This window comes from Ruditapes philippinarum, unplaced genomic scaffold (assembly GCF_026571515.1).
Source record: "Ruditapes philippinarum isolate M1 unplaced genomic scaffold, ASM2657151v2 ctg2624_1_1_1_1, whole genome shotgun sequence".
Classification (NCBI taxonomy): domain Eukaryota; kingdom Metazoa; phylum Mollusca; class Bivalvia; order Venerida; family Veneridae; genus Ruditapes; species Ruditapes philippinarum.
Genome location: NW_026856741.1, coordinates 67,290 through 83,083, shown reverse-complemented (window position 1 = coordinate 83,083; position 15,794 = coordinate 67,290). Strand labels below are relative to the sequence as shown.

At 31.1% G+C, this 15,794-nt stretch overlaps 1 protein-coding gene across 3 annotated transcripts in view; it reads left to right on the top strand.

Moving 5' to 3' along the window:
• LOC132747569 (hippocampus abundant transcript 1 protein-like) overlaps positions 1 to 13,868 on the top strand; it is a 36,505-nt gene extending 22,637 nt beyond the window's left edge. For all 3 annotated transcript variants that reach the window (XM_060736985.1, XM_060736986.1, XM_060736987.1), the window contains 5 exons: positions 455 to 567; positions 900 to 997; positions 2,068 to 2,261; positions 2,748 to 2,895; positions 3,429 to 13,868. In XM_060736985.1, the coding sequence (XP_060592968.1) occupies positions 455 to 567; positions 900 to 997; positions 2,068 to 2,261; positions 2,748 to 2,895; positions 3,429 to 3,490 (615 nt within the window). In that variant the 3' untranslated portion in view covers positions 3,491 to 13,868. The remainder of the gene's footprint in view (positions 1 to 454; positions 568 to 899; positions 998 to 2,067; positions 2,262 to 2,747; positions 2,896 to 3,428) is intronic.
• The last annotated feature ends 1,926 nt before the right edge of the window (positions 13,869 to 15,794 follow it).

The window sequence follows — 15,794 nt, the reverse complement described above, 5'->3', positions numbered from 1 at the left end:
GGGTTTCATTCATCTATTTTATGTAGGACATGAAATTTTTTAAGTGAACCATAATACAATTGAGGGCCTGTAGTTGCATATTATTTTTAAGGATATATTGTTACACTCTCCTGTAAGTTCTTTTTAAGAGATTTTACTTAAGTTAGTGAAGAACTTCAATTGAATTGTTAGTTATTGAAAGGCCTTTGTGGCAGAGTGGTAATGGTCGCTGGCTTCATAGTGCTTGCCTCTTACCACTATGTATTCAAATTCTGCCAGCTACCTTAGATCTTTTTATAGAAAAAAACTATTTAGCACATTAACAAGAGATCAATGGTTTTACTCAGCACCCACTTAGACTTAAAAACTGCTCAGAGAGGGCACTGTGGTAAAAGCCAAAAACTTGCCATGTGTTTTTGAATCGATGTATATTAACAAGTATATTTATAAGTTTTCTTGTTTTATATCATTTCAGACTATTATTTTAGCATTACTTATGAAGTATTTAGGGCATAAACAGGCCATTATATTTGGGTTATTGTTTGAAGCAATACAACTGGCATGTTATGGTTTTGGTTCTGAAGACTGGTAAGTAATGATGTTTTAACAGATAAGTGGTAGCTGCTATAACAGACCTAAATGCAGCCATTTTAGAAAGACTGTGTACAGTTAGAAGATTAATGTTAATATTTTGATACTAAATTCTCTTAAACTTTCCTTTATTTAGCATTTTGATATCAAAATCCCTTGAACTATTGCTTTACATTTGGGAATTTAAAGAAAAACAAGTCGAGTAGACAAACTTTGTGAGTTTTATGTTATCAAAAACACCAGCAATACTTTTCTTTTTCTTATATAGTTAAAAATGTTTGCTGTGTTTATGGACAAGATATTATTTCTATATGTATATGACATTTCAGGGTGATGTGGTTTGCGGGCACTATAGCTGCCATGTCTAGTATAACGTATCCGGCTATAAGTGCTTTTGTTTCAGCACATGCTGAAGCTGACCAACAGGGTAAGATTAAATAAGCCGCGCTACAACATAGTGTGTTTGCAACTGCGCATCCACGCAGTCTGGTCAGGAACCATACTGTTCGCTTACCAACCCTATTACAAGTAGAGAAACTGATAGCGAACAGCATGGATCCTGATCAGGCTGCGCAGATGTGCAGGCTGGTCTGATTCCATGCTGGTCGCAAACGCACTATGTTGGTTTTGTTGTGATGCAGCTCAGATATTCATACAAAAATTCATTGTATTATCCTGATGAAGGTCATTGTTTGTCCGGAGCAGGTGATATATAAAGTATCTTAAACTTACTCCAGTGTTTCGATGTGTTGTTCTACGTTTCATCTTATTAACTTCTAAAAATTCATTTTGGTAAATCTTAATCGTCACTTGCTTTTTACTATTGTTGTTTTAGGACCTGCAAATTTGTCTGGGTTGCTTAATATTTTTAAATGGTTCATCCCAGGTCATTAGAAGCAATGATACTGTTGGTGTGAATTAAAACTCAATCAACTTAACAAACCAGATATTTTAGGTTTTTTATGGTTGTCTGGAGTTTACTTTATCTTAACAGAACTTTCCATTTGAGACTTGCTGTTCAGAGAACTTTTTTTTTTGCTTTCTTTAGTATTAGCATAGAGAATGTCAATATTAATTAATGCTATGTTGTAATCAAATACAATAATCTGACTATTTACTGATCAATAACATGCATACTGTATAACTGTTAGCCATGCGTAAATATTGGCAAATTTCACAAATTAACGAAAATCGTAAAAATTTTCTCTAGCGTAAAATATCAACCAAAGTCATTAAATTCTAGCCTTGCAAGATTCCCTCATATTTCCTCGCGCGAAATATCTGGAATTTTAAATACCACGCAGAAATGTCCATTAATACAGTATGAGAATAATTCATATATTTTAATAATAATAGGTTTCTATTAACGGAAGTTTATATGACTATAACAGTTTGATAAAAGACAAAAACAAATTGATGAATGAATGTTTTTAATAACATATTGATGAAGTTTCTTTTAGCAAATGTATTACAAGATTTAAAATCTGATTTTTACAGGTGTGGCACAGGGAGTGGTTACAGGTATTAGAGGATTGTGTAACGGGCTGGGCCCGGCCTTGTTTGGGTTTATATTTTACCTCTTCCATGTAGATCTAAATGATACGACAGATGTAGATCACACCCAGAAACCACCCAATATAGGTCATAAAGTAAATCAAACAGCGTCGAGGCATACGGTCACCTCCAAAGATGTAAGTACACAGTTATTGTTTATTAGAAGTTTTGATAATTGTCTCTGTGGGATTTATTTTGAATCTATGTGTGCTGTTAGGGATAATTGCATATAAGTTTTATCATGTTTTTCATGAAGTATAAAGGTATATTAGGAAGTATAAAAACTTTTTTTTTATCAGTCTTTATAACATGCATGTGTATGTACAGTGCTCAATGAGTAAAAACTGTATGTATTAATTTGTATTATGTCTAATTTGTATAAATTTATCTTTAACATTTGACTTGTAAATTTCTGCCTAAAATTTGAAAAATTGTACATTTCGGAAATTCACCCTAAAAATTGCAAAATTAAATCTTTCAACCTAAAATTGCCAAAAAAACCAATTGCCATATAAAAATAACCAATTTGCCATATAGTAATACACAAATTATATAAAAATACACAAAATGCCATGTAAATGTATATGATTTGTTGTATAGATTCAATATTTTGTATATTTCAGTCAATAATACCAGGTCCACCGTTTGCATTTGGTACAGTTTTAGTCATAATAGCAATGCTCGTAGCTATAAATATACCTGACAATCCACATGCCAAGAAGCCCATGTCAAAATCAGCTTTACAGATTCATCAATCCAAGATAGAGCAAGGTATGTGTATGTGTGTGTGCAATTTTATTCTTCTTGAAACTTTCTTAGTGTTGCTATTTGAAGAAATTTTAAAATCTTTGTTACTTCCCTTGGATTTTTTTCCAAAGGTTATAAATAATGTACATTATAAAACAGTCATATTACATTCCTGTGATATTACATTCCTGCAGTGGCAGATTTAGAAATTATTAGAAGTAAAATGGTAAAGAAGGTTGATTTGTTAATATTTTTGTCTATTAAAAGGCATTAATTATTTTATAATGCTAAAGGTTTATTGGCTTTCATTATCTTGTCACTCTATAGGGTGATGCACATAAATTATCTATGAAGGCTAAAGATTGATTTTTGCATTGTTATCTTGTTATGCTAAAGACTGGTTTACATTGTTATCTTGTAATGCAAAAAGTTGGGTTTACATTGTTATCTTGTAATGCAAAAAGTTGGGTTTACATTATTATCTTGTAATGCTAAAGGTTGGTTTACATTTTGTTATCTTTTGATACTTCTAGTTGATTAATTATATATTTTTTCAGGTTTGAAGAAGAATGAAGATGCTGCAGAACCTTTAATGTCAAACAGTGAGCAGACGTTGTAGCAGTTCTGTAGACGAGTGTAGTTTGTTTTTCAGTGATATGAACTTGTTTTGATTTCACAGACAGCAGAGATTGATGAGTCATTCATCAGTCTAGACTGGTTTTGATAGAAATTATGATTATAACTGACAAAGAGATTATACAGAATGTTTATAGAGACCAGTCTGTGTATTAAGCATTTTGATTGGTGGATTTCTAAGAAAAGAATTGTAACAACCAATCATGTTTTATGAAAGTAAGACTGGTTTTCAAAATTAATTTTATTGTATTGAATTACAATCTGGAGCATTGAAATATTGTAAGCCAGTCTGGCAACATTGAAGATAGTGTAAGACTTGTTTTCAGACTTAGTTTTATTGGAAAAAAACTACTATTTAAATTATTGAAAAAAGGTATGTCAGTCTGTTAAAGCTTGAGATGTAATGAGTTGGTGTACAGTTGGACAAGATATAGCATTATGTTCTCAAATTTTAGTATCATTTTTGAGAAACAAATGCTCTACTTTAAAAAAAAGTAATTGGAATGGGAACTGAAATCATTAATGATTACCTATTAATTAATTCAACTTGAAAGCCTAGTCTGTTATTAAGTGTGATAATTTTTATTTTAGTTGCTCATATTAAGGCATTAGATGTTATGTAGCATGTATATTTGTGTTTTCCTGTATATAGAGAGACATAATTCATCTTAAAAATGTATCAAACTTTTCCTTTGAATAATGATAGTAATAATGAAAATAAGTGATTTAATCTTGAAGCAACTATTCTCTAGAATTATACTAATTTTTTTCATGAAAAATTAAGATTGTGTTTTAAATAATAAAAACATTGTCAAAGTAACACATAAAAAGTTATTTTAAAGGAACTCCACTGATGTCCAAAAGCCTTAAAACATAAAATTTAAAAGTTCCTATAAAGATAAACTTAAAACAGAAAGATAAGCAAAAAATAATTATGAAATAAACTCAGAAATAAATTAAAAGTTCTATTTTTTATGTTATTTTTTAGCTCAATTTGATTGAGACATTGTTCAATTTAAGGTCACTTTCAACAATTTGAATAATGATTTTGGAAAAAGGAAGTGAGGGAATGATCTTAAATTTTGCACACAAGATACTGGTCTAGACCTACATCAAATGGAACATTAATTTTTTAAAAATAATTTGTCCTATCTTGTCAAGAAAACCTCAGTGGAGTCCCTGTAAGAATGTGACAGTTAAAAAAACATACAATGAAGCATTATTTAGATATTAAAAAAAAACAACTTAAAATGTCTTGATTGATTTTATGTACATGGGGAATTATGTTATCCTTTTCTTTTTCAATTTTCTGAAATCCAAATGTGGGAAGAATCAAGATGTAAACGTCTGTATTGTTTTACCATGTTGAATGTTAATAAGTAATGCATATATATCATGATAAAATATGTACATGTAAGCTTTTGATATAAGTTATAAATTTCAGTTTATAAAATATCGGTTATAAGGTGTATGAAATAGCCATCTCGTGAGTATTAAGTAGCCATTGCATTTTAAGCTGCATGCCTCCAGATGAGCCAAAATATTTCAAGAAAATTCAGCATGAGAAAATTTGTACTAAGATTCTAAGAAATGTAAACAAAGTTTTAACATGTTACATGTGATTAATGTCTGATTTTGCAGGTTTTTTCCCCATATTTTTACTGCTTTACTAATGCAGTAAGCTATTTTTGCTTACTTTGACCTCTTTTTGTTAATACATGTGGATTGCAAGTGCTGTTTGCAATATGTAGATTATTTACTTTGTTCACTTTATAAAAAAACGCTTATAAAATTTTCATGAAAATTAGCATGAATCTGGAGGCAAACTGCTTTAAATGTTCATGTATAATTTAACCAACTGCTTGAAGCCAAACTGATAGGAGGTTTTTCTACTAGTTTACAGCTGGGTTCGGCTGTACGTCCATGCTGTCTGACCAATCTATATACTTGGCTGGTTTACATACTTGACATAAAATTTTCAAAGTTTGTAATCATCTAATGTAATGGACATTTATGAATATAGAAGTTGATGAAAACTGTGTAGAAAATAGTTGGTTAAGGGTTGAATAGGCTATTTCTGAATATACATTTTTTTGGTATAGTCCATATATTGTTACATATTTAAAAGGGTAAAAATTACAATGAGTGAAATGATGTAATATTAAAAAAGTACAGTATATTTCATTATATCACAATACATAATTAGTCTCTTAAACATTTATTAAACATTCTACTATCCATTATTCCATTATATAGATATATGTATATTTACTGGATTTAAATGAATATTTATTATATTTCACAGATGGGTGAAATATTAAAAATATCTCATTAGTTTGTATTTTAAGTCAAAAATCAAAAAAAAAAAAATCATATAGAAAATGAAATGTATATCATAGTTATATTAAACAAACAAATATATTTTATTTTTTGTTCATGAAATCAAGTTTTTGCTCTTGAGTGATCATATGCCATCATGAATCCATCATTGATTATTTGAAACTAATTTTGTTTACTCTCTGATTTGCCTTTTTTTGTGAATAGATACTCAATAAGTTTACAATGAGCTTTTTCTGATTTTGTAGGTGTTCATTCTGCATTATACTTAAAAATTGAATAAGTTTTTTAAATTGCAAATCATGATTATGAAAATTTGTTTCTGTCAGTTAATGTCTAAATGTTGTTTTTTGATGATATTTGTTGTGTTGGTGTTTCTGCTAATGTTTTTCATGATATTTGTTGTGTTGGCATTTCCTTATTAGCAGAAGAAAAACAGGGTTTCAATAAAAAAAATAGGTTTTCACCAAAGAAAGACAACAAAAAAATGAATTTTGTATTTTCACTAGATCAAAACCGGTGAAATGGACAATTATATCTTACAGATATTTTCTTGTATTTCATCCAAAAGGATGAGTGATATATCATCAACATCTACTGGTATGCCTTGGGATTTGGTTACAGCTACCTTATTTCACTTCTTTCAAATTTTTTTGTCCGTTTTATTTTCTGTTTGTACAATTCAGTTTAACTACTATACATGTACATAAGTTAACATTTGTTTTCTTCATTTACATATATTTTATGTCAACAAAAAACAACAACAAAACTAAAACATAGTCATTTATACTGGCTGCACTAAAAGCTAAAATCCAATAAAAAATAAAGAAATAATATTGATTAATATGATAAATAACGTACAAACATTATAATGATTACACTGACAGAAACCTTATAAAAAGTTCTATAAAGTGTTCAAAGTTCAGCAAAGTAGCAAGCTTTGGGTTCATTAGCAAGCCTTTGGTTAAATTATTTCTATTGCAATTCTAGGCCTATATGATGTTTAAATATCTTAATTGGTCAACAAAGGGCCTATATTATTGCATGAATTGATGATAGCATATACAATCTAGCATTAAGTCTTTGTCTCTGTGCATGCAAGACTGATTTGGCTTTAAAAAAATAAGAACAATTATTTCACCTTTTTTATTTAGTTTTTTTTCGTTGTATTGCTGTGTACTTAAGTAAAATTATAGAATTATTAGTCATTAGTGAAAGTTATCTGGTGTTATTATAGAAAGAGAAGTTGAAGTTTTTTTGTATCAATAGATATACATGTATAATGTCATTTGGAAATACTTTAATATAGTAAATATGCAACAGCGATGTTTTCCCAAACTGTTTCATTCTGCTTACATGTTTCTGCTGGAATTGAAAAAGTAGTCATATAGATACAACAGTGTTTTGTATTTTATACATAGAAAACAGTTTTGAGTAATTTTGTCTGCTTTAAGGATTTTTTTTCCTGAAAGTATTCACAACATAGTTTTTTCAAAAAAAAAAAAAATAGATAAAGAAATAAATGTGACAGTGTCTTTTGCTTCAAGAAATGATTTAGCATATAATTCCTGGTTTTACCTTTTTTCTATTACTCACATTTTTTTTATAGAACCATCTTTTCCAGACTAATATCTTCGATATGTGGTGTTTTGGTAACTTATCTTGTGTGTGAGTGTCATAGTCAAGGTCACTTAATCTTAAAACAGGTCTTTGTAATGAATGATAATGAGCATTCTTTTTTGTTTTTGTTTTTTTTCAGCCTTGTGAAAGTTTTGTTGATAAGCATCCATTTAGGGCTATCAGTATTCATGATATTTTTAGTTCATTTTTTAACTTTAAGTATGCAGTAAATTATTTGGCAAGAAGGAGATGTGTGCCTTGTTTATGGTGTAAGAAATCAAGACAAGAATAAATTTACATTATTAGAACATTATTTGTCAGTACTTATTTTGAATTTTTCCATGAAAATTATGAATTGTTCTGGCCAAATTAAAAGATGGTCAAAACTATTTTATAGGCACTCTACGGAGGTTTTTTGACATAATGGGACTGGAAATAATTTTTCGATATAAATGTTCCATTTGATGTAGGTGTAGACCATTAAATTGTGTGCAAAATTTCAGATCAATCTCTCGCTCCTTTTTTTTTTTCAGAATAATTATTCTTATTGTGAAAAATGACCGAAAATTGAAAAGCTTTGCAATGCTTTTCACTCAAGACGGACTAACAAAGCACAAAATAAATTTTCTTTTCAATTCTTTAATTATGTTTCTATTTAGGTGCCCCAGATTATCAGTGTAAAAATTCAAAGCTTATTGACCTCAGTGGTGTTCCCTTAAGGTATTTAGCGCTTTAAAGGCTAGAATGTTTTTCTCTATATTTCTTACACTTTCAGAAAAGAACTCGGTGCTTGACTTTACTGTTCAAAGTGAATTCTTTAAAATATGTTGTAAATTGTTACATAGCTTGTTCTTTTTTAAAATCAAAAACTTGTTGCTTTTGATAAGAGTTTGTATATAGGATACATTTCTATTTTTAGCAGAAATTCTGTGCATGGCATAATTATTTTTATTTGTCAGTATTCATTAATTTAAAACTTTGTATTTTCTTTTGTCAATTTTCTTTGCTGTATTATTATCTTGAAAATGTGCAATTTCTTCAGTGTTGAAATGACATGTTGATACTTTGTTCATAAAATAGTTTTTATTTTGTTTCTATTATTGTATGTCCTTTTAAGTTTTTCTGAGATACTAGTAGTATTAAGCCACCTCTCAACCCAGTGATCATGGGTTCGAGCCTAACTTTGGTCACAACACCATATTTTCTTATAAGAGGAAACAGTGCTGGTTAGTTTCTGAAAGTCAGGGGAGATAGACAAGTAATACTGTTAAAAACTGTACTATATACAAGGATAGGAATCATCTTGTCCATGGCTGATATTTCTGTAGCAGTAGACCATTTCATGTCACATGGTTTTTGAACTATGTGTAAGTATAAAGTTCATACCATACCAATATAATGAAAATTGGTGATATTTATGTGCCATTTATTGTTACCCCAGCCACTCCCTCTAACTTCCAACCCGTCTCCCCGCTACAGAATAACCAGGACTTTGACTTTTGGATTTTTAAAAATTCCAGAAATAAACCCAACCCTGCTAGGAAAGTCGTATCCCAAAATCTGCAAAAAAATAACTGATTTCCTTGAATTGTCCTGGATGTGAAAGGGGATAGGGTCGAGGGGGGGTACAAATGACTGGTGCATCATGTCAACATCTGGCTATTTTTAGATTTACACACAGATTGAGAAAACTCTGATATTTTTGTAATGTTTATTTCCTTATTGCTTAGTAAATTATTGATAAGAGAGATTAGAAACTGTGTTTGCTCAAAGTGATTTTTAGTTGCTATATTTGTATAAGTGAATGATTTGAATAAATGTAAAACTTAAGTTAAAGAGAATACAGATTTAAAGAATTTTTGAATTAGAATCAAAATTTGCGTTTCAAATTGAGAAAAAAACAATAGTAATTGTCTTTTTTGTGATTTATCTCCAGTTTGATTTTGTCTAAGGGAGAGAACTTGTTTTTGAAAGGATGGAAATCTTATATAGGTTACCTCCCTTTTGAATGAAAAATTAGTTTTGAATTGATATCATTGAATTTGATTATGTTATAATGTGTATACTTCATTATTTATTGCATATATTAGTTGTAATACGGGTGCCAATTAATGAGAGAAAAAAGTCTGACCTGGCTCTATACTGTTGGCTGACAAACTTTAGATATTCAAATTGATATCCCTAAAATTGATAATGGACAGTCCCAAAAATGGAAGTGGGACAAGTCCATTTAAAATATTCAGCATGTTAAGGGTTAAACCCTCCGCCTGCTGGAGCCAGGTGTGATTAGCGTTGGTCTCCATGCAGTCTGACCAGGCTCTATACTGTTAATGGCTCCATTATCTATGTTGATATTAAAATCTCATAAACTTTGAACTGATCCAAATTCAAAGCTGGGCAAATCCATTACACAAGTTCAGCAGGTCAAGGTTTAAGTTTCAGAAATTGGCGAATAATTCAAATTTTTCATCAGATCATGCCATACCAAAATATAAAACTTCATAATATGATATACCGGTAATTTAATTCATTTAAGCTTATATCGAATTTAAAATTTTGGGTAATCTTTTAGATAAATAAGCAGATGTCTTAGATTTTTAACACTTTTTCTTTCTTAGATTTGATACTTTCAGGGGCTTGGGGATGAAAAGAGGTAAAATGATCAAAAAAATTATTAAAAAAAAATCACTCTAAATGTACCGAAAAGTTCTATTGTACCATACATTTTGAATGTTATAACATGATAGCTTGACTTGATTTCATCATCACAAAAAAAATAGAACTGTAAAAAGTGCCATTTTGGTGGTGGTGGGGGTTGGCAAGATTGATTGCAAATCTACCATAGTACTCATGGAATTCTGTCATAGGTTGACAGTCACACACTGACAGAAATCTCATATAGATGTGAATTTATTGTTGGCTTATCAACCAGTATTGTTAACTTTTACACACAATAGTTGACTGCATATGTGTTGTAATATGTTGTAATTTTATGTAACAGTTAGCTTTCAGTATATCAGTTAGCTTTCAATATTGGGCTTCCAAGTTGTTTCCTATTCTCCTAGTGCTATTAATTGTTGCTGCTAAAATGCCTGTATGTCTTTAATGTTAATACCACTTAAATTATGTTAGGCAATTAAAGGTCTAGGTGACAAGTTCCATATAAAACTAGACTGTACTGAGAATCCAAACCACTTGATAATGAAATCCTGTTATCTCGTAATGTACTGTTTCAAATTAAATGAAGAGCATTTATATTACTAAGGAATGTCGGTTGTTCTATTCAGGTGCCTGTTTGTAGCTGAGATAATGCACTAGGGGCACCTGAGGTCTTCCTCCATCAGTAAAGCTGGAAAATTTGCCATATGACCTGTACTGTGTTAGAGCGACCCAAAAACCAGCAAAAAAAAAAAAATTATTAGATATATCCATTACACATTTTTTGTTGGGGTAAACATTTAGTTGATTTTTTCCCAGTGTGTGTTGAGTAATAGCATTTAATTGATTTCTATTACATTAATGATTGAATATGATAGTGATTGATAAATTTATGTAAAGAATTTTTCAGAATAACCTAAGGTTTATCTAACCTATCTTATCATGTTGGACAAAGTTGACATTTTTAACCAGGTTTTCCGAAGGAAAAAACTGGTTATTAGATTGAGGTATGTCGGCGGGCGGGCGGATGGACGGGCGGGCGTAAACAATTTCTTCTGTGCGCAACTCCTTCTACATTTCTCAACGGATTTTGACCAAACTTTCACAGAAGCTTTGTCATCAAGTGCCCTGGCGCATATTGTCAGGGTTTTGCGATTGGATAATATTTGACCTAATTATGGCCCTTTGTTTTTTTCCTTATAAAGAATATATAGTGAACAATTTCTTCTGTGCGCAACTCCTCCTACATTTCTCAACGGATTTTGACCAAACTTTCACAAGAGCTTTGTCATCAAGTGCCCTGGCGCATATTGTCGGGGTTTTGCCATTGAATAATATTTGACCTTATTATGGCCGTTTGTTTTTTTTCCTTATATAGAATATATAGTGAACAATTTCTTTTGTGTTGAAGTCCCTCTACATTTCTCAACGGATTTTGACCAAACTTTCACAGAAGCTTTGTCATCAAATGCCCTGGGGCATATTGTCAGGGTTTTGCGATTGGATAATATTTGACCTAATTATGGCCCTTTGTTTTTTTTCCTTATATAGAATATATAGTGAACAATTTCTTCTGTGCGCAACTCCTTCTACATTTCTCAACGGATTTTGACCAAACTTTCACAGAACCTTTGTCACCAAGTGCCTTGGCGCATATTGTCAGGGTTTTGCGATTGAATAATATTTGACCTAATTATGGCCGTTTGTTTTTTTCCTTATATAGAATATATAATGAACAATTTCTTTTGTGTTGAACTCTCTCTACATTTCTCAAAGGATATTGACTAAACTTTCACAGAAGCTTTGTCATCAAGTGCCCTGGCACATATTGTCAGGGTTTTGTGATTGGATAATATTTGACCTAATTGTGGCCCTTTGTTTTTTTTACTTATACAGAATATATAGTGAACAATTTCTTCTGTGCTGAACTCGTCCTACATTTCTCAACGTATTTTGTTCCAACTTTCACAGAAGCTTTGTTATCAAGTGCCCTGGCACATATTGTCGGGGTTTTGTGATTGGATAATTTTTTACCTAATTATGGCCCTTTGTTTTTTTTCCTTATACAGAATATATAGTGAACACTTCTTCAGTGGCAATTCCTCCTACATTATTCATGTTTTACATTGCACATAGTTACATTGTTTGTTGCTTGTATTTGTATTTCAAATACAACATATTTATCTACAATGTTGATAATTGAAAACCTGGTTTCATTGCATTGCCATGTTTCTTGTTTTTTTTTAATGGAAAGAATTTGTCATGATATTTCAGTAAAAGAAAGTGTGGAATAGTTTGCATTGGTATTGTTAGGTATATTATTGATGTGTTGTAAAATGTATTTTTAAAAGTTGATTTTTTATGCCTGTTTAAATTAAGCTGCATGCCTCCAGATGATTGAAAAATGAAATTTGAGAAAAATATTGTAAAGTTTTAAGAAAAGTAAAAAGATTCTCAAGATTCTAGTTATAATTCACATGTTTTGTGCAAGTGTTGACTGATTTTGCAGTATTTATCACCAATTTTTCTCCTGCTTGACTAATTGCAGTAATGACTATTTTTGCATATTTTGACCTCTTTTTGGGGTAATTTACGTGGATTGTGAGTGACGTTTGCAATGTGAACATTACTTACTTTGCTCACTTCACAAAATTTTACCTCTGGGTATAGTTTCAAATTTTTCATGAAAGTTAGCATGAATCTGGAGGCATGCTGCTTTAAAGTTAAAATTTCAAAAGTTACAACTAATAAATCAATTCATGAATAAGCATTATCATGCTTTAAATGTTTGTATTTCTAACCCTAAATCGTCACCTTAGTGCAATAACTGGTCATATCCTTTTAAATTTAGGACTTAACTAGTTATTGCACTAAGGTGACAAGTTTGATATACATGTAATTATGTTTCTTACAGTTAACCCATAACTGCACTAGAGAAAATATATTTCTTACAAAGGGAAGAACAATTTGTTTCTTTCACGATAGGTAGCTATCCATCTGTCAAGAAAATTGCTCCATGTTTGACCCAGGTGCCTTGTTAAGCATAAATACATAAAGAGGCACTTTAATTTTATTTTTTGAAGTGGGTGGTGGGGTGGGGGTGTCATTTGAATATAGTTGGGCGCAATATCTTTTTTTTTTTCTCAGTACTGGATAACAATAGAGAGTGATGGCTTTAGAATAAGTTACTGTTATTACAATGATGTATATCTATTAGTTAAGAAATCAAATTTTCTTCTTTTTTTTTCTTTTCTTTTTTCCTTTCTTTTGTCATATTTAGAAATGTTTTATATTGTTTCCTTTTATCAGCGACTTTAACTCTAAGCCTGCTGGCAGCAAGAGATTCAACCCATGCAACCAGTGCAGACCATGATCAGTTGACGCTTCCTTTGATCTTGGTCGGCACTTTTCAGTCTGTATATATTTTTAAAATAACTCTAAAGGTAATGAATGTTTTTGTTTCCATATTGAAAGATGGATGAGTCAATTTAAGATATTGAGTGTGGTAAGAATTAAGAAAAGGAAAAAAATGCTTCGCCAGATATTTGCTTAAGTTTCTCCATTGTTAATTAGATCTTTATAATGATTGTGTGTTAAAAATCATTGTGTTTTAATCAATATGTACATATGATTTTATTTTTTCATATCATCCCTGTCTTTAACATGTTGTACAGTGTAGTAAATTATTGTTATTTTAACATGTTCTTTGAATTTGTAATAAATTAAAATCTGATATCAATATCAAATTGTTATGTCTTTGATGTTTTCCCCCCCCCCCCCCTTTCAAAGAAGTGGGGGTATATAATGCTTTGCATTTGTTTGTCTGTTGGTCTGTCAGTCCATAAACCAAATGGTTTCCGAGTGATAACTTAAGAACGCTTAGGCCTAGGAACATCAAACTTGGTATGATAATTGTTTATGACCAGCAGATGACCACTATTGATTTTGGGGTCAATGGATCAAAGGTCATATTGACCTTGTAGGTAAAAACGGTTTCCGATCAATAGCTTTGACAAGCTATGGGCTGTTGGCCCTAAAATTTTGTAGGTGCATTTGTTTTGGCCAGTAGATGACTCCTACTGATTTTGGGGTCTGGGGTCAAAGGTCAAGGTTGCATTGACCTTTTATTTCAAAATGGTTTTCTATCAATAACTGGATAACCCATGGATCCTTAACCTTCAAGCTTTACAGATGCAGTTTTTGGCCAGAAGATGACCTCAAAGGATTTTTGGCATTAAGGGGTCAGAGGTCAAGATCACATTGACCTTATAGGTAACAACACTTTCTGATCAATCTCCCAACTCATGGGCCCTTTACCTTCAAACTTCACAGGTGCATTGGTCTTGGCCAGTAGATAACCCCTATTGATTTATGGGTCAAAGGTCAATGTCATATTGACATTGTATGTAAAAACTGTTTCTGACCAATAACTCTACAACTCAAGTTGCCTTGTTTGATATTTTTTTATTAACTAAATTCCTTTTGGTATACACATTTCAAGGTCTTATGTAATATAACAACTTGACTGTCATTAATGAGGCCTACATGATTTATAAAATTTATGCATATATTATTTGATATTTGTAATAACTTTGTCATAAAATTGCTGCAAACAACCTTTGTGGTCACAATTACCTAGTGATTAGTCATGACCAGTTATTAACCCTTATTGATTTTTTGGTCACTAGGTTAAAAGTCAGTCATAATAACCTGATCACATGACTAATTGGCTGCCGATAGGGGGGCATTCATGTTTTACAAACATATCTTTTTATATTATTAGCTCATCTGAGCACTATGTACTCGGAAGTGAGTTGTTTTGTGATGGCAGTTTATCATTCATTGTTGTCCACTATTTCTATAAACAACAGCCTCTCCTTAACTACTTGATTGATTTTGACCAAACTTCACAAATAGATCAGACTTTAAATACGAAATATTTAAAAATCTTCTTATCTGAAAGTACAATGCCCAGAGTGTCGATATTTGGCATAAAACATCACTTTCCAGTCTACTTGTATTTCTATAAATCATGCTCTTTGGGTCAAAATTGCCCTAAGGAAGGGGTATGGGGGTGGGGTCAATTAGTTTATATAGACTTGTACAGGAAAATCCAATTCAGTTTTCTTTTGTGAAACAATTTTTCAAGTATCTTAGCTATTTAACACCTTAAATTGCCTGATGGACATCTCAAAAGGTTTAATATATGTTTCCCGTGCGTCAAAAATGGTCTTGTCCTTAATTTGAGTCTCTTAGTTTATATAGTCTAGTCTACTAAAATGCTATAAAATCTTTTTCTCTGAAAGTACAATGCCAAAAGCTGAGATATTTTGCATGTAGCAACACCTCTTGGTAATCTAGAAGAAAATCATAAGCCATGCTCCCTGGAGTCAAAACTGGCCTGTCCTTTGGGCCACTTAGTTTACAAAGACTTGTCAAGGAACACAAACTTAAGTATTCGCTTGTGAAACCACAATGACAAGAGCTTAGATATTTGGCATGTAGTATTGTCTAGTTGACCTTTACAAAAAATATAATTAATGGCCTTGAAGTCAAAAACAGATTTGTGAAATTACAATGCCAAGAGGTTAGATATTTGTTATGAAGCATTTCGTAGCAGACATATACAAATGCAAGTATTGTAAAAATTATGCAGCTATGGTTAAAAAACG